The sequence below is a fragment of the Zootoca vivipara genome, chromosome 14 (genome assembly GCF_963506605.1).
Source record: "Zootoca vivipara chromosome 14, rZooViv1.1, whole genome shotgun sequence".
Lineage (NCBI taxonomy): Eukaryota > Metazoa > Chordata > Lepidosauria > Squamata > Lacertidae > Zootoca > Zootoca vivipara.
This window is the reverse complement of record NC_083289.1, coordinates 24800539-24813797: the sequence shown is the minus strand read 5'-3', so window position 1 is coordinate 24813797 and position 13259 is coordinate 24800539. Positions and strand designations below refer to the sequence as shown.

The 13259-nt window shown below is 46.6% G+C and overlaps 1 protein-coding gene across 1 annotated transcript in view; it reads left to right on the top strand.

The window, feature by feature from the left end:
* The window catches only part of IGDCC3 (immunoglobulin superfamily DCC subclass member 3), a 104230-nt gene that overhangs the window by 12762 nt on the left and 78209 nt on the right, over positions 1–13259 (top strand). Inside the window, exon 2 of the mRNA XM_035131707.2 lies at positions 5680–5985. Coding sequence (XP_034987598.2) covers positions 5680–5985 — 306 coding nt within the window. The remainder of the gene's footprint in view (positions 1–5679; positions 5986–13259) is intronic.

Here is a 13259-nt window from a genome sequence, read left to right as displayed (position 1 = left end):
CTAGTTTGGATGATTACCTTGAGCTAGATTCTTCTTATAGAAGAAAAGTCACTTGATCCAGGGACAGTCCACATCTATTTTAGCCTATTCCTACCAGGGTTTGAAATTAGCAGGGAACCAGGTGCGTTTTGTGCCTAAAGGTTCTCCATTTGCGAGAATCTAAATACTGTAAGTCTGGGTGCCATTTTTTTTGTGCCGGGCTGACACTCAAGGATTACTGAAATGTATGTGCTTTGAAGCCTCGAAGTATATGTCAAGGATAGACAATATGTTAAGGAGTTTAAAGAGTAGAGTGTTTGAAAATGGAAGTATGGTACCAATATTTTCATTGTCAACGCCAAATTAAACATGTACAGTCGGTACCTTGGAAGTCAAACTTCCTTGTGAGTCGAACGTTTTGGCTCCTGAATGCTGCAAACCCAGAAGTGAGTGTCCCGGTTTGCGAACATTCTTTGGAACCCGAACGTCTGACGCGGCTTCCGATTGGCCGCAGGAGCTTCCTGCAGCCAATCGGAAGCCACGCCTTGGTTTCCAAGTGTTTTGGATGTCAAATGGACTTCCAGAATGGATTCTGTTCGACTTCCGAGATACGACTGTATTAACAATTTCTGCTAAAAATGTGATATTAACAATCTGTCACCTATGTGAATTGTGTATTAATTCATGCTTATCAAAATAATAACTAAAAAGTGTTGCTGACCTGCCCCCAGTGGCAACTAGACATTCTGTTTTGGCGCCCACAACCCAGGCGCCAGAAGCCATTTGGCTTCTAGCTTTTCTATCCCAGTTTCTAACACTGATTCCTACTTCTTTTTCTTAATGGCGACACGGACCATTCATAACGTAGGAATATTCTTCACAACTATGAGCAGGTCAGTGGGGTGGGGTAAGTGAAGACAAGTTACAACAATTAACTATGGCAGTGGTTCCCAACAGGTGGTCCGGGGACCCCCAGGGGTCCGTGAGCTATGCCAGAGGGGTCCTCAAGATCCTATTAGAATAAAAAATATATTAAATATATTTCGTATGATAACAGATTTTTTGTTTTGGCCGCTTCCTGCATGAGCAGAGTCTAGCGCAAAATTAGATAGAGGCAGTAGTTCTGCTGTATGCCGCAAGGACTACAAGAAACTTGGAGATAAGGCAATGAAAAAGATCCTTCCATTTGCAACCACATATCGGTGTGAGCAAGCATTTTCTTCCATGTGTTTCATGAAAAACAAATATAGTAATCGGCTCGACATGCGGTCAGATTTCAGAGTGAAAGTTTCAAGTTTGGAACCTAATATTTCAGAAATAATGGACTCAAAGGACAGATTTAACTCATCTCATTAAGAACTGAAAACTAAAACTAACTGTATACTGATGGAGTACTCTGTTGTAACTGTAAAAAACGTATAAATATAAAATATAAAAAGACTCTTAATTTGGCTCTCACTTTTTAATTTTAGGATTAGGAATTAATGGGGGTCCTTGTCACAATAGCGGCTCGATGAGGGGTCCTCGAGAAAATTTTGTTGGGAACCCCTGAACTACGGTATATTAACATGGTTCACTGTTCCTGCTCAGGCTGCCCAGGAAAAGCATTTTGGTTCCTGAAATTCATTTTGATTGTGTAGATAAAAAAGAACTGATAGAATACTACAGGATGTGGTGTTAGTGTGGAGGAAACAGGCAAGATCCAAGGATCTGCTGGCATCCATCCAGATGGTGGAGGTGCCAGGTGCCATCCTAGTGCCCAGGCATCTTCACTTGGCCGCAAGTGGTTGAAAATTGTGCCTGGCTAATTTCAAACACTTTTAAGTGGTGACTAAGGTAGCAGGACCTGGCTCCTTTCTGGTTTTGACAGTACTACCTGTGTCAGCAGTAATGCCCCCCCCCCAGCACTCAACTGAGCCTGAGCATCTCTGTTGGCAGGGGGAGACTTTGGTCTTTCAAATTTCAGCGCCCTCCTGTGCCAGCCCAAAATTCAGCGTCCCCACCTCTCACCTTCCGTTCTGCTCAATTTGCGGCGTCATAGTTTTGGCGCCCAGTGTAACGGAACTGGTTGCTGTGCCCTAATCCACCTCTGCTGTTGGTCCACGCTGACTCCCCAGCTCCCCAGCCCTCAACTTAGCCTGCTTGGCAAAGGATGGAATGGCTTGCGCCTCCCCCCCCCCCGCAAACTCTATTCTGCTTTGAAAGGAACTAGTCGCTTCTCTTTTGCAAAAAATGAGAACCCGTATGCTTTGGGAGACTTGGGCACTTCCAGGTTTCCCCCTCTCGCCTTATATATGGCAACTTAAATTGGATTACGATGGGATCAGCATGGAGTGAAATCTGAGATGAGGCAGATGGACTTGGGCAGACAAAGAGGCAGCTTTGGGTTACCGAGCTGCATGTCAGAGGTGAGGCTGCAGGAACTTTTCCAAATGGCGACTCCATTTGGGCAGTGGAGGCTGAGAATAAACATGGCCTTTGTCCGCCTCCTTTTATTAACCCATTAAGCATCTTAAAACATCAGGCTTCATCCTGTCACGGAAAGACTCATCTAAGATTTCCCTCCCTCCCCTCCCTCCCTCCGCTCTCCCTCTTTAAAGAGCTGCCTGTCTTGTAAACAGGAAGGTTAGTACTGTACTTCTAAACATCAAGGCAGATAGGTGCTGTGGAGCAGGGCTGAATTGATCCGAGGGAACCATATTTATTGCTGGGCTGTGGAATTAAGCTTGGATTCCATTTAAAGGGGAATCCATCTAATTTGCACTTCCTGGAACTTAATGGGAACCCCAAATACATCCTTTCAAATTTGCCTTATTCAGAATCCTGCAATGCAGTTTTCTGTGTGTACAAAAATGCATCTACTGAGGCAAAGTTTGCACATACTGGTGAAATCGACAGTCAAAAATTCTTTATATCAAAGTTACATATGCAAATGGCCAAATTGTATACTCGAATGAATTTGCACTGAATTCATGCTGCTGGATTTTCATGAGGACTCTTGGAAACAAAAATTGACATGGAAATGTGGAAAACGGAATTTAAAGATGGGGAAAATGTGGGAAACGGAAACTGACCCATCTCTAACCTAGAGGAGGGAAGCCTGGGGGTGGTTGGAATAGCACTCTTTCAAAACTTGAGGGGGTTCCCCACACGAGAACGTAAAGACGTGTTCTCTGCTCTTGTGAAGGACTGGGCTAGACCTAATGGATTTAAGCTACAAGAGGGCCAGTTTCAGTTGAACATTAGGAGGAAATCTCTAACTCTGGATTTCCTGCCTCAAGCAGGCAATTGAACTGGGTGACACCCCCCCCCCCCAGCTGCAGGATTCTGTGTCCTGTGCTCTGCAGGTCACATACACATTTTTAGCATTCCCAGGTGCAAACCTTGAAACTTGGCTTTCCAGCTTCCTTGCAAGTTAGTCCCACGACAGACCCGAGTAACTCTTACCTGTGCATCTTACTCCGTTTATAGACAGCACTGAGCTAGAAGGACTAATGGGTGAGTCAATGATCACATAGCTTCCAGTGTTTGAAATTAGCCAGGGGCCAGGCACATTTTTGTGACTTACATGGGTCCAGTTGCGACCATGTGGAGATCTTTGGATGCCAGGTTGGCGACTGACGTCTCCAACTAGCTGGCCCCTCCAGCCTTCTTAAGCAGGTAAACCGAGCAGCTTATTTATTGCATTTATATCCCACCTTTTTCTCCAATGAGTACATGGTTCACCCCCCCTCCTCAGTTAATCCCTACAACGACCCTGTGAGGTAGGTTAAGGGGCTGTGACTGGCCCACAGTCACCCAGTAAGCTTCCTGACTGAGTTGAGATTTGAACCCTGATCTCCCAGGTCCTAGCCTGACACTCTCACCACTACACCGCACTGACTTCCTAGAGTACTTCTGCTGTGGGGCAGCTATATATATTAAGTAGGCAACAAAATATGGGGAAAGCAAAATGTCACTTAGAGAAGAATGTGAAATATTTTCCTTGAAGCTTGAATTTGTATAATTCTGGATTGTTCTATTTGATGTTTTAATGTGTTGCAAACCACTTTGAGATATTTTCTTTAAAATATAAAGGAGTATAGAAATGAAAATAGTAAATAAATAAATAAATAAATAAATAAATAAATAAATAAAATCTCCTTGGGAAAAAGGCGCCTAGAGACTCCGTTGTGTTGACTGTAACCTAGGCTTTAAGATGCCATTTGGCAATTAGCTTATATATCTGAGTTGCTAACACTGGACTGGGGCGCAGGTGGCACTGTGGGTTAAACCACAGAGCCTAGGGCTTGCCAATCAGAAGGTCGGCGGTTCGAATCCCCGCGACGGAGTGAGCTCCCGTTGCTTGGTCCCTGCTCCTGCCCACCTAGCAGTTCGAAAGCACATCAAATTGCAAGTAGATAAATAGGTACCGCTCCGGCGGGAAGGTAAACGGCGTTTCCGTGCGCTGCTCTGGTTCGCCAGAAGCGGCAGCGGCTTAGTCATGCTGGCCACATGACCCAGAAGCTGTCTGCGGACAAACGCTGGCTCCCTCGGCCTATAGAGCGAGATGAGCGCCGCAACCCCAGAGTCGGACACGACTGGACCCAATGGTCCCTTTACCTTTACCTTTAACACTGGACTAGCTTCCTATGTTGACATTTAAATTAGCTCTCCATTATGAACCATGAGGAATCTTTATCACTAAGAGAAGGGCCACAGCTTGATGGCTCCATCTTCAATCCATTGGCGTTTCCAACTAGGTTTGGGGAAGACCCTGCCTGAGATCTTAGGAGTACCACACTGCATAGCTGCCAAGTTATCCCTTTTTTACAGGGATTTTCCCTTATGCTGAATAGGCTTCCTCGTGAGAAAAGGGAAAACTTGGCAGCTATGCCACACTGTACTCCAATCACTGTGGTCAATGCTAAGCAAGATGGACCAGTGGTTTGACCCTCTTCACTGTTGGATTTTTTGAATAGTCAAGTTACTTTAGAGCCGGTCTAATGTAAATACTGTCTGTTTAAGAGAAACAGGTGCCGGTGTTTCTGTTAATTGCTCACAGGCGTGGGCTCTGCTTTTTGTATATAAGGCTCTGCCAGAAAGCCGTCTGTATCTCTTAGTTAGATCTTTTCAGTTTGATTCATTTCTTAGTAGATCACTCTCTCAGTTGTTCTCAGTTTAAGAGATTCCTTAGTTGAATCTTAGTATGATTTCTTAGTGCGAGTGCTAGTTTGCTGTTAATTCTTGGATAGTTTAATGGGAGTTATGTGGGAGTTTGTGGGAGGTTTGGAATGTGGGAGAAAGCATTTATCTTTAGTTTAAAGTCTCTTTAGAGTCAGTTTGCTTTTCAGTTAAAGAAACCCAACCATTTATATTTTCATCTGCATACTTTTACAAGTGTGCAGCTAGTAAGGGGTTTCATATAAGGGTAATTCCCTACGCTCTTGGTGGTGTTTTCTTAGCCAGGTCAACTTCTGACTGTGTATACTCTGCGTGAAGCGTACTTTAAAGGGCCGCTGTAAAACTAGGATATATGATTTAGGTTAAGCAGGTTTCAATATCCAGTTTTCTCCAATATTATTCTTATCATATATATATTATTTTCCAATATTCATAAGGCAGCTTCCTGGTGGGTGATCCCTGCCATAGCAGGAAGACTGTGTCTCTGTGGCCTTTGAGATGACCTCTCCTTCCCCTTCCCTCCTCTCTATGTTTCAGACTTGAGCCGTTCCACAGAACTCTCCTTTGCCATCGAGCCCAGTGACCACATAGCTGTGCAGGAGCAGCCGCTGGAGCTGTATTGCCAGGTGGAAGGGATCCAGCCCATCAGCATCACATGGCGCAAGAACGGGGTGCTGGTGGTGGACAGAGAGGACTCCTTCACACTCGCCAACGGCTCGCTGTACTTCTCCCACTTCCAGAAACTGAAGGGCGATGGGTCCTCGGACGAAGGCGAGTACGACTGCATGGCTCGGAATCGCTTTGGGATGGTGGTGAGCCGCAAAGCCAGGATTCAAGCAGCAAGTAAGTTGAGGAGGTTCCTCCGTCTTGCAAATCCCTTCCCTTGCCTTTGTTGACTGTTGGACATTAATAGATGTGAAAGTAGCTAAGCTGGCTGGAAGGCGTTGATGGAGCACAGGTTATAATAGCTAGAATTGGCTGGTTTTGAATGGTGATCAGATGATTTCTAAGTATTTGGGTGACAGTAAGCATGACAGTAAGCACACCTGTAGCTCCTTTTTCTTTCTCAAATATTGGAGGGGGGAATCCCATAGTTTGCAGTTAGGGCTGCAATGCAGAAGGAAAGGTCTACCCCCCCTTTTTTTAGTTTGCTGGATGAATTTTAAAAAATGGAAGAAAATGTACATTTAAATGTGTGTTTTTAAAGAAAGTATTTTATGTCAATACACATTTTTTGAAAATGTTTTTACAGTCGTACCTTGGAAGTCAAACGGAATCCGTTCCGGAAGTCTGTTCAACTTCCAAAACCTTCAGAAACCAAAGCGTGGCTTCTGAATGGCTGTAGGAAGCCCCGTTGGACGTTTGGCTTCCAAAAATAGTTCGCGAACTTGAACAGTCAATTCCGGGTTTGCTGCGTTCAGGAGCCAAAATGTTTCAAGAACTAAGGTACGACTGTATTGGTGAGAACTGTGTTGGAACATTGGGGAAGTACAAAGGTCTGCAGATGCTACATTCACAGATACATTTAAATCCCTTTGAGAATTGTAGCTTTGTGCAGGGTGGGGTGGGGGGAAGGAATAGGGTTTTCCTAGGAGCTCTCAGCATCCTTGACAAACTACAGCTCCCAGAATTCTTTGGAGTAAGCAACATCTTTTTAAAGAGATGGATACTGTTTTGTCTGTGTGGTGTGAATATGGCCTTAAATATGCCCCTCTGTGTTCAGATTTGCACATTAAACGCAGGAGGCAGGGATCCAGCCAGTTTTCTACTGCATTTCTCAATGATTGGATTCCTTGACTGTTCCTAAATGAAGGGATTCCCCCCCCTCTCTCCCCCTCCCACCCCCTTTAATATGTGTTGTATCTCTGGACTGAATGGGGTGGTAGTGGTGGTGAGAGAAACAGATCACAGTGGATTGCAGGAAAGCCACATGCTGTAATAAACATTGTCCAGCTACACAATGATCCCCCCTTTTTTTCTTTGTGGTGAAAGAGGGGAGCAGGGAGGGTGTGAGAAGCTGGGACTCTTACAAGGCTGGAATTCTGCCCTGGAAAAAGACCCTGGAGAAGTATGCCATTGGATGAGATCAGTATGAATGACCTGATCTTGATCTTGATTTGAATCAGGCTACTTGGAGAAGGCCAGGTTGGGTCAGGATCAAAGGGGTACTGGTCCAGGGCTGCAGGGAGCAGAAGACCCATTACTGTTTCTGCAGCTGGGTCCATGCAAGGTCCATATCCCCAATGTCCTAGAGCCACTACATCAGACTGAAAGGGAAGGGTTTTTTTAGTCCCAGTGCTCCAATGTATTTAGGAACACCAAAAACAAGAGGTGCTTCAATTTCAAGAGAATGGGGGTGCTCATTCTGTTATGTGCAGTGGAACTGCAACTAATCCAGAATGCAGCAGCTAGACTGGTGACTGGGAGTGACCACCGAGACCACATAACACTGGTCCTGAAAGACCTACATTGGCTCCTAGTATCTTTCTGAGCACAATTCAAAGTGTTGGTGCTGACCTTTAAAGCCCTAAACGGCCTCGCCCCAGTATACCTGAAGGAGCGTCTCCATCTCCATCGTTCAGCCCAGACACTGAGATCCAGCTCCAAGGGCCTTCTCGGTAGTGGTACCCGCCCTGTGGAACGCCCTCCCATCAGATATCAAGGAAATAAACAACTATCTGACTTTTAGAAGACATCTGAAGGCAACCCTGTTTAGGGAAGTTTTTCCATGTCTGATGTTTTATTCTGTTTTTAGTGTTCTGTTTGGAGCCGCCCAGAATGGCTGGGGAAACCCAGCCAGATGGGCGGGATATAAATAATAATAAAATTATTATTATTATTATTATTACTTCTACTACTTCATGGAAAACACACCTTTGGTCATTCCAAAAGAAGATACATACTAGAGAGCACTCCAAATGATTTCTCAAGTATGTGGACAGAAAATAGTACATCTCGCTGAAAGGCAAGACATGGAGATCTGCACTGATCATTGCAATGCATCCCTGATTGTTATTGTATAATTATAAGATTACTGTATAATCTTGGTAGGTTGTATTATCTTAGACGGATTCCGTACTCAAACACAGCCAGGTGCACTGCATGGGCTCTGGGACTGTAATCATGCAAGGTATGCTAAAAATTGACCTCCCTCTCTTACGCGATGGGGATAAGTTGCTTGCTGGCTTTTTCTATCCGCCTGCTGCAGGTAGCAGCATCACCCAGTTGTTTGCAGGAGGCTCAGGGGAAATTTATCCAAGGCGTTGCACTAATGGCGAATCCTGTTGAGCAATTTATCATCTTTAACTTGTCTTGCAAAACCGAGAAGGCTTGGGCTTTGTTACAGCCATCAAATCTCAGCACGTGGAAATCGTAAGGGGTCCCTAGCAATTGCTCAAGGACATCTTTGGAATAATTTTATGTTTGCATTGTAAGGATGTGGGAAGAGCCAGTGTCCCAGAGAGTCCAACATCGATGGCCAGCCAGATGCCTGTGGGAAACCCATAAGCAGGACCTGAATGCAAGAACTCTCTCCCCCACTCCAGAGGTTTTCAGCAACTGGTCTTCAGCAGCATTGCTGCCTCTTGTGGCTAGTAGCCATTCATTTATGTGTCCCAAAACTCCAGCATTCAGCTTCGTTGGATATCTATGAGTTTTAGCATTGTAAGAGATGGAGAACAACTTTTCTTTATCCACTTCCTTGTGCCATGTGTAATTTTATAAATTTCTTTCATGTCACCTTGTATCATCTTGCATGGTTCTCTAGATTCAATGTGCTCCATGTATAGTTTATCTCTCTGGGTGTTTTCTTCACGGCAGGCTTCAGGCTGTTGGCCAATCCTTTGCCGTCCCCAGGGTCAGGGTAGCTGAACCTGCCAATTCCAGTTTCTCAATCTTCTATTCTTAAGCTCTGCTTGCCACATTTCTGCACCAGTTTGCGATTTTCAAGAAGCCTTCATGACATTCACCAGCAGGTTAATGCAATTTTGCTGAATGGACACGTTTTTCCAAGCCACTTTTGCATAGCAGTAAAGTAGCAGCAACAGCAGCAAACAACATCATGGGGAAACCTGACACATTAAACAAGTTGTATCCAGAAACTAAAACTCAGCAAGGTGGATGCTAGACAGGCATCTCTCCGGAGGATGGTTCAAACCCAGAGAGTTATCAAGGAGAAAGGCCCCCTCTCCTAATTTGGAGAAGGGCTTCTATATATTATTTAGCCATCAGGCAGGGTAACCCAGAAGGTGGGGAACCGAACTGGCCCTTTGAATTCTCCTCAAGCCTTCCCACTGGCCCTGCATAATATCGGGAGTGTTTTTGCCTTGCTGGGACATGTCCTCTTGCTTCCCTGTATGCAGGATAGAGAAGGGGGTGTGACTGTGTGCAGAAACTAGCCTGCTGTGCAAAGCTGAAATTGACAGCTGTTGCTCTGCCCGCTTTCACCTCTGGCTCCACCTACCAGTGACATGCGGCCCTCGGAAGGTTGCCCAGAGTGGCATGTGGCCCTTGGGTTGGAAAGGGTAACCCTGCCACTGCAGTAGGCATTTCTGCCTTCCTGGCCGCCTACATCCCCAGATGTAGCATCTTGGCTTTTTAAAGGGAGGCTCCTTCTTTAAACTTGATTTTTAACAGTTGGCTTCGCAAAGGCGGGGTCAGGCAGCTTTGCCTAAGGACCGCTTGCGAAGTGGCTCGGATGAAGGCTGAACCTGGGAGCTTCCCTGGTTCCCAGCCTTGGCCGTGACGTCTGGAGCAGATGGCCTCTTGAATGCAGCTCAAAGACGGCCACCCTTTCCCCTCCGCCTATTGTCCCTCATTGTTCAGAGCTGAATGGGGCGCTGCTGAAAGCGAAAGTCTGCTTGCTTTGCGGAGCCTGGGAGATGCGGCCCAAGCGATGTGGATTCTCGAGAGGGATTGAAAAAGAGGCCTCCTTCCTCGCTGGGCTTGCATCCTTAAGAGGACTGGGAACTGTTCTCAGAGCACACACAACTGCCACCTTCTTTCACATCTACCTCTCAGATTTGTGGGTGGGGAGGATGTATGAGTGGGAGAGGACTCTCCCCCCCTCCTCTCTTTTCTTCTGCCACCTCCTTGCAATTTTCCTGCTTGGAGAGGGTGCTCAGCCACAGACAATTGGCCATTTTCATTCTTTGCTCTTTCCCAGGGCGTTGAATACTTGCACACTGCTAGATGTAGGCAGGAGGAGAGCCCTGTGTGAGCTCAAGTGCAGGCAGCTCCTTCCCCTCCTGCCTTGGGAGAAGGCGGCAGAACGGACAAAGCCCCGTCCCTGGTAAACAACTCCAGAGACAGGAATGGTCCCTGCCAGAAAGTTGCGGTGGGAAAGCAGCCGAGCTCTGCACTTGAGTTCCTTGCAGAGTGGACCGCCTCTCAAATGCCATATGGCTGGGGGGGGGGGAGAGGGCAAAGGCAAACCCGTTGGGGAAAAGTGCTGGAGCCCCTTCCCAGGGAGGAACAGCTACAGAGTTGTGGGGAGGTTAGTTTAGAAAGGCTTAGGTTGCCTTCTCCCCATTGGATGCTCTGCGACTCCCACTGGCCACCAGTCTCTGCCAATGATCAGGGATGGTGGGAATTATAGTCCTTTTTTTTTTTTTACGCCATTTTGGTGTAGTTCGGTGGCAGAGCATCTGCTTGGCATGCAGAAGGTCCCAGGTTCAATTCCCAACAGCTCCAGAAGGGCATCCTGTTTGAAACCCTGGGGAGCCTCTTCTAAAAGGTGTAGACCAGGGCTTTCCAAACTGTGTGTTGCAACATGTTAGTCTGCTGGCTGCAGCGTGTAGCTGTCTCCGCACTCCTCCTGGGTTCACTTAACCTCCAGTTTCCTAGTAAAACTGAATTAATGTGTCGCACAACATGAAAACTTTGGAAAGCTCTGGTGTAGACAGTACTGAACTAGAGGGACTAACGGTTTGACATAACTTTTGTTTAACATAGCTAGTACTGCAGGAGTAAGGGCAGTGCAGGAGGGGAAGAAGTGAAGCTCGCGGGAAGAACCCTAACACTCTTTCTTAGCTCCCTAAACTACGAATGCAGCCAGGCACCACAATTTAACACAATTGGGATTGTAGCATCAAATCCAGCAAAAGCAGAGGTTGTCTGGGTGCTTGTTCCTGGCTTGATAAAACTAGGGTTGCTTTATGCTTGGAATGTGTGTCCGAATTGACCATTAGTCTGGAGCCTAAAAGGTTTTTGCTGATCATCTTATGGCATCTCCCCTTCTCGGTTTGGGAGCGGCCGCTTGGCCTCTCGACTCTTTCCCCCCGCCCCCCCAATCCTTTCTGAAGAGGAGCCACAGCTAAATAAGCTGGCACCTCCTTGAGCTCTCGCTTGATTAACAGCAGCGCTTTGTCAAGGCCAAGATCAGGCCCCAGCCCCCTCCTCTGCTAGCGTCCCTTTGATGCCGCCTCTTGCGCCCACCACCCTCGCTGAGCTCAGTGGCTCGGCTTTCACAGGTCACAGGAAGGGAACAATGGAGGCAAGAGGCCTTGTTGGAAAGAAGGCAGAGGAGCAGCAAGTGGGATTTTGCTGCGAGGGAGGCTAGGCTCCAGAAAGGAAGCAAGGACCGCCTTCTGATGCACAGAGGGGGCAAAGGGCTGGTGGCCGCATCCAGGTGGCATGCAGAGGAGTGGTGGTGCTAAGTCCTGCCTCCACTGTCGGAGGCAACAATGCTTCTGATTGCCCTTTGTGGGGGGACGGCTGTTGTTTTTAGGCCCTTCTTTGGGGGCTTCACATTGAGGCATGTGGTTGACCTCTGTGATAACAGGTCTAAATGGTCCCCCTTTGGCCTGATCCAGCAGGTTCTTTTTATGTTCTTAATGCTCCCTGCCAAAGGAGGTGGGTTGGGGAATCTTTAGTCTTCCAGATATGGCTGGACTCCCAATTCCTATGGTCCTTGTGGTCAGGGATGGTGGGGGGGGTGGGATCCAATGACACCTGGAGAGCATGTGATTACCTCCCCTGGTGCAGAGATTGCCGAGCTAGTTGGATCAGTGGCAGCATCCTTTGTTTGTAGGAGCTCAAAGCACCTGAGTCTCTGTGTTGTCAGTTTCTCCTTCCACTCAGCCTCTGCTCCTGCGGCCAGCAGTTCTTCCATGTCTTGGCAGTGGGTGGGGCTGGTTCATTCCGTCACCCCCAGTGCATAGTCTTGGCTGCTTTTGGAGCCTCTGAATGAGTTTTCTGGGAGACAACTTGCTTAATATTTTATTTTATTTCAAGATTCAAAGTTACACTTTGCCACTCAATGGTAATAATCCTATTCTGGAATACTAATGACTTCCTGCTCACCCATCCTCGGTATTTATAATCATGATTACACACAGTTGTGTTTTTAAATTCCATCGCATTCAGTTTCATCTTCTTTAACAGGTTTCTTAACTATGTTCTGCTATAAACTTCAAACCCCACTGTGGACTTTGCATATGAAAAGGTATTTTTAAATAGACGAGAAAAGGTTTCCAGTCCTTGAAAGATACTAAACTTGTGTCTCTTATCAGTGCCGTCAGTTTTGCCATCTCTGCGTATTCCATGATTTTCATCAGCCATTTTTCCTTGGAAGGGTATTCATTCCTCCTACTTCTGTGCATAGTGATTCCTTGCCGTTGTGGTTAAATAAGCATAAATACAGTTTATGCTTTCTTTTGAATTTCTTTGTCCAGAAAACTCCAGGTGCTAAGAAAGAGTGTTTATTTTTCTGAGCCCAATGCATTTCAGGGCACCAGCAGTGGGGTGGGCGGAAGGGAAGAAATCTTTTTGCAAAGGTACCAACCCTTTGCACCAGGGATACTACAGCAAGTCCCACAATATCTTCTGGTGTGTTAGAGAAGTGTTGCTAAAAGGTGGCCTTTGGGAACAGGCTGGGCTTACAGTGAGTTTCGTAGCTCTTGGGAATTCCCTCTCCCTCCTCTTTTTAACTGGCTGGGGGCTTCTGCCTATTTTTGTGCTTGGATTTTCTGCTCTGGAGATCAATTGGAGGGGGTGTGTGGACCTCACTCAGACCTCACATGGGCAAGGGAGGTTCTCTTACTCTCCTGTCTGCTTTAAAAGGAAACTCCCCCCCCCCTCCATGAGCAGAGCAAGCAGAGCCAGGGGTGGGGAGGGGA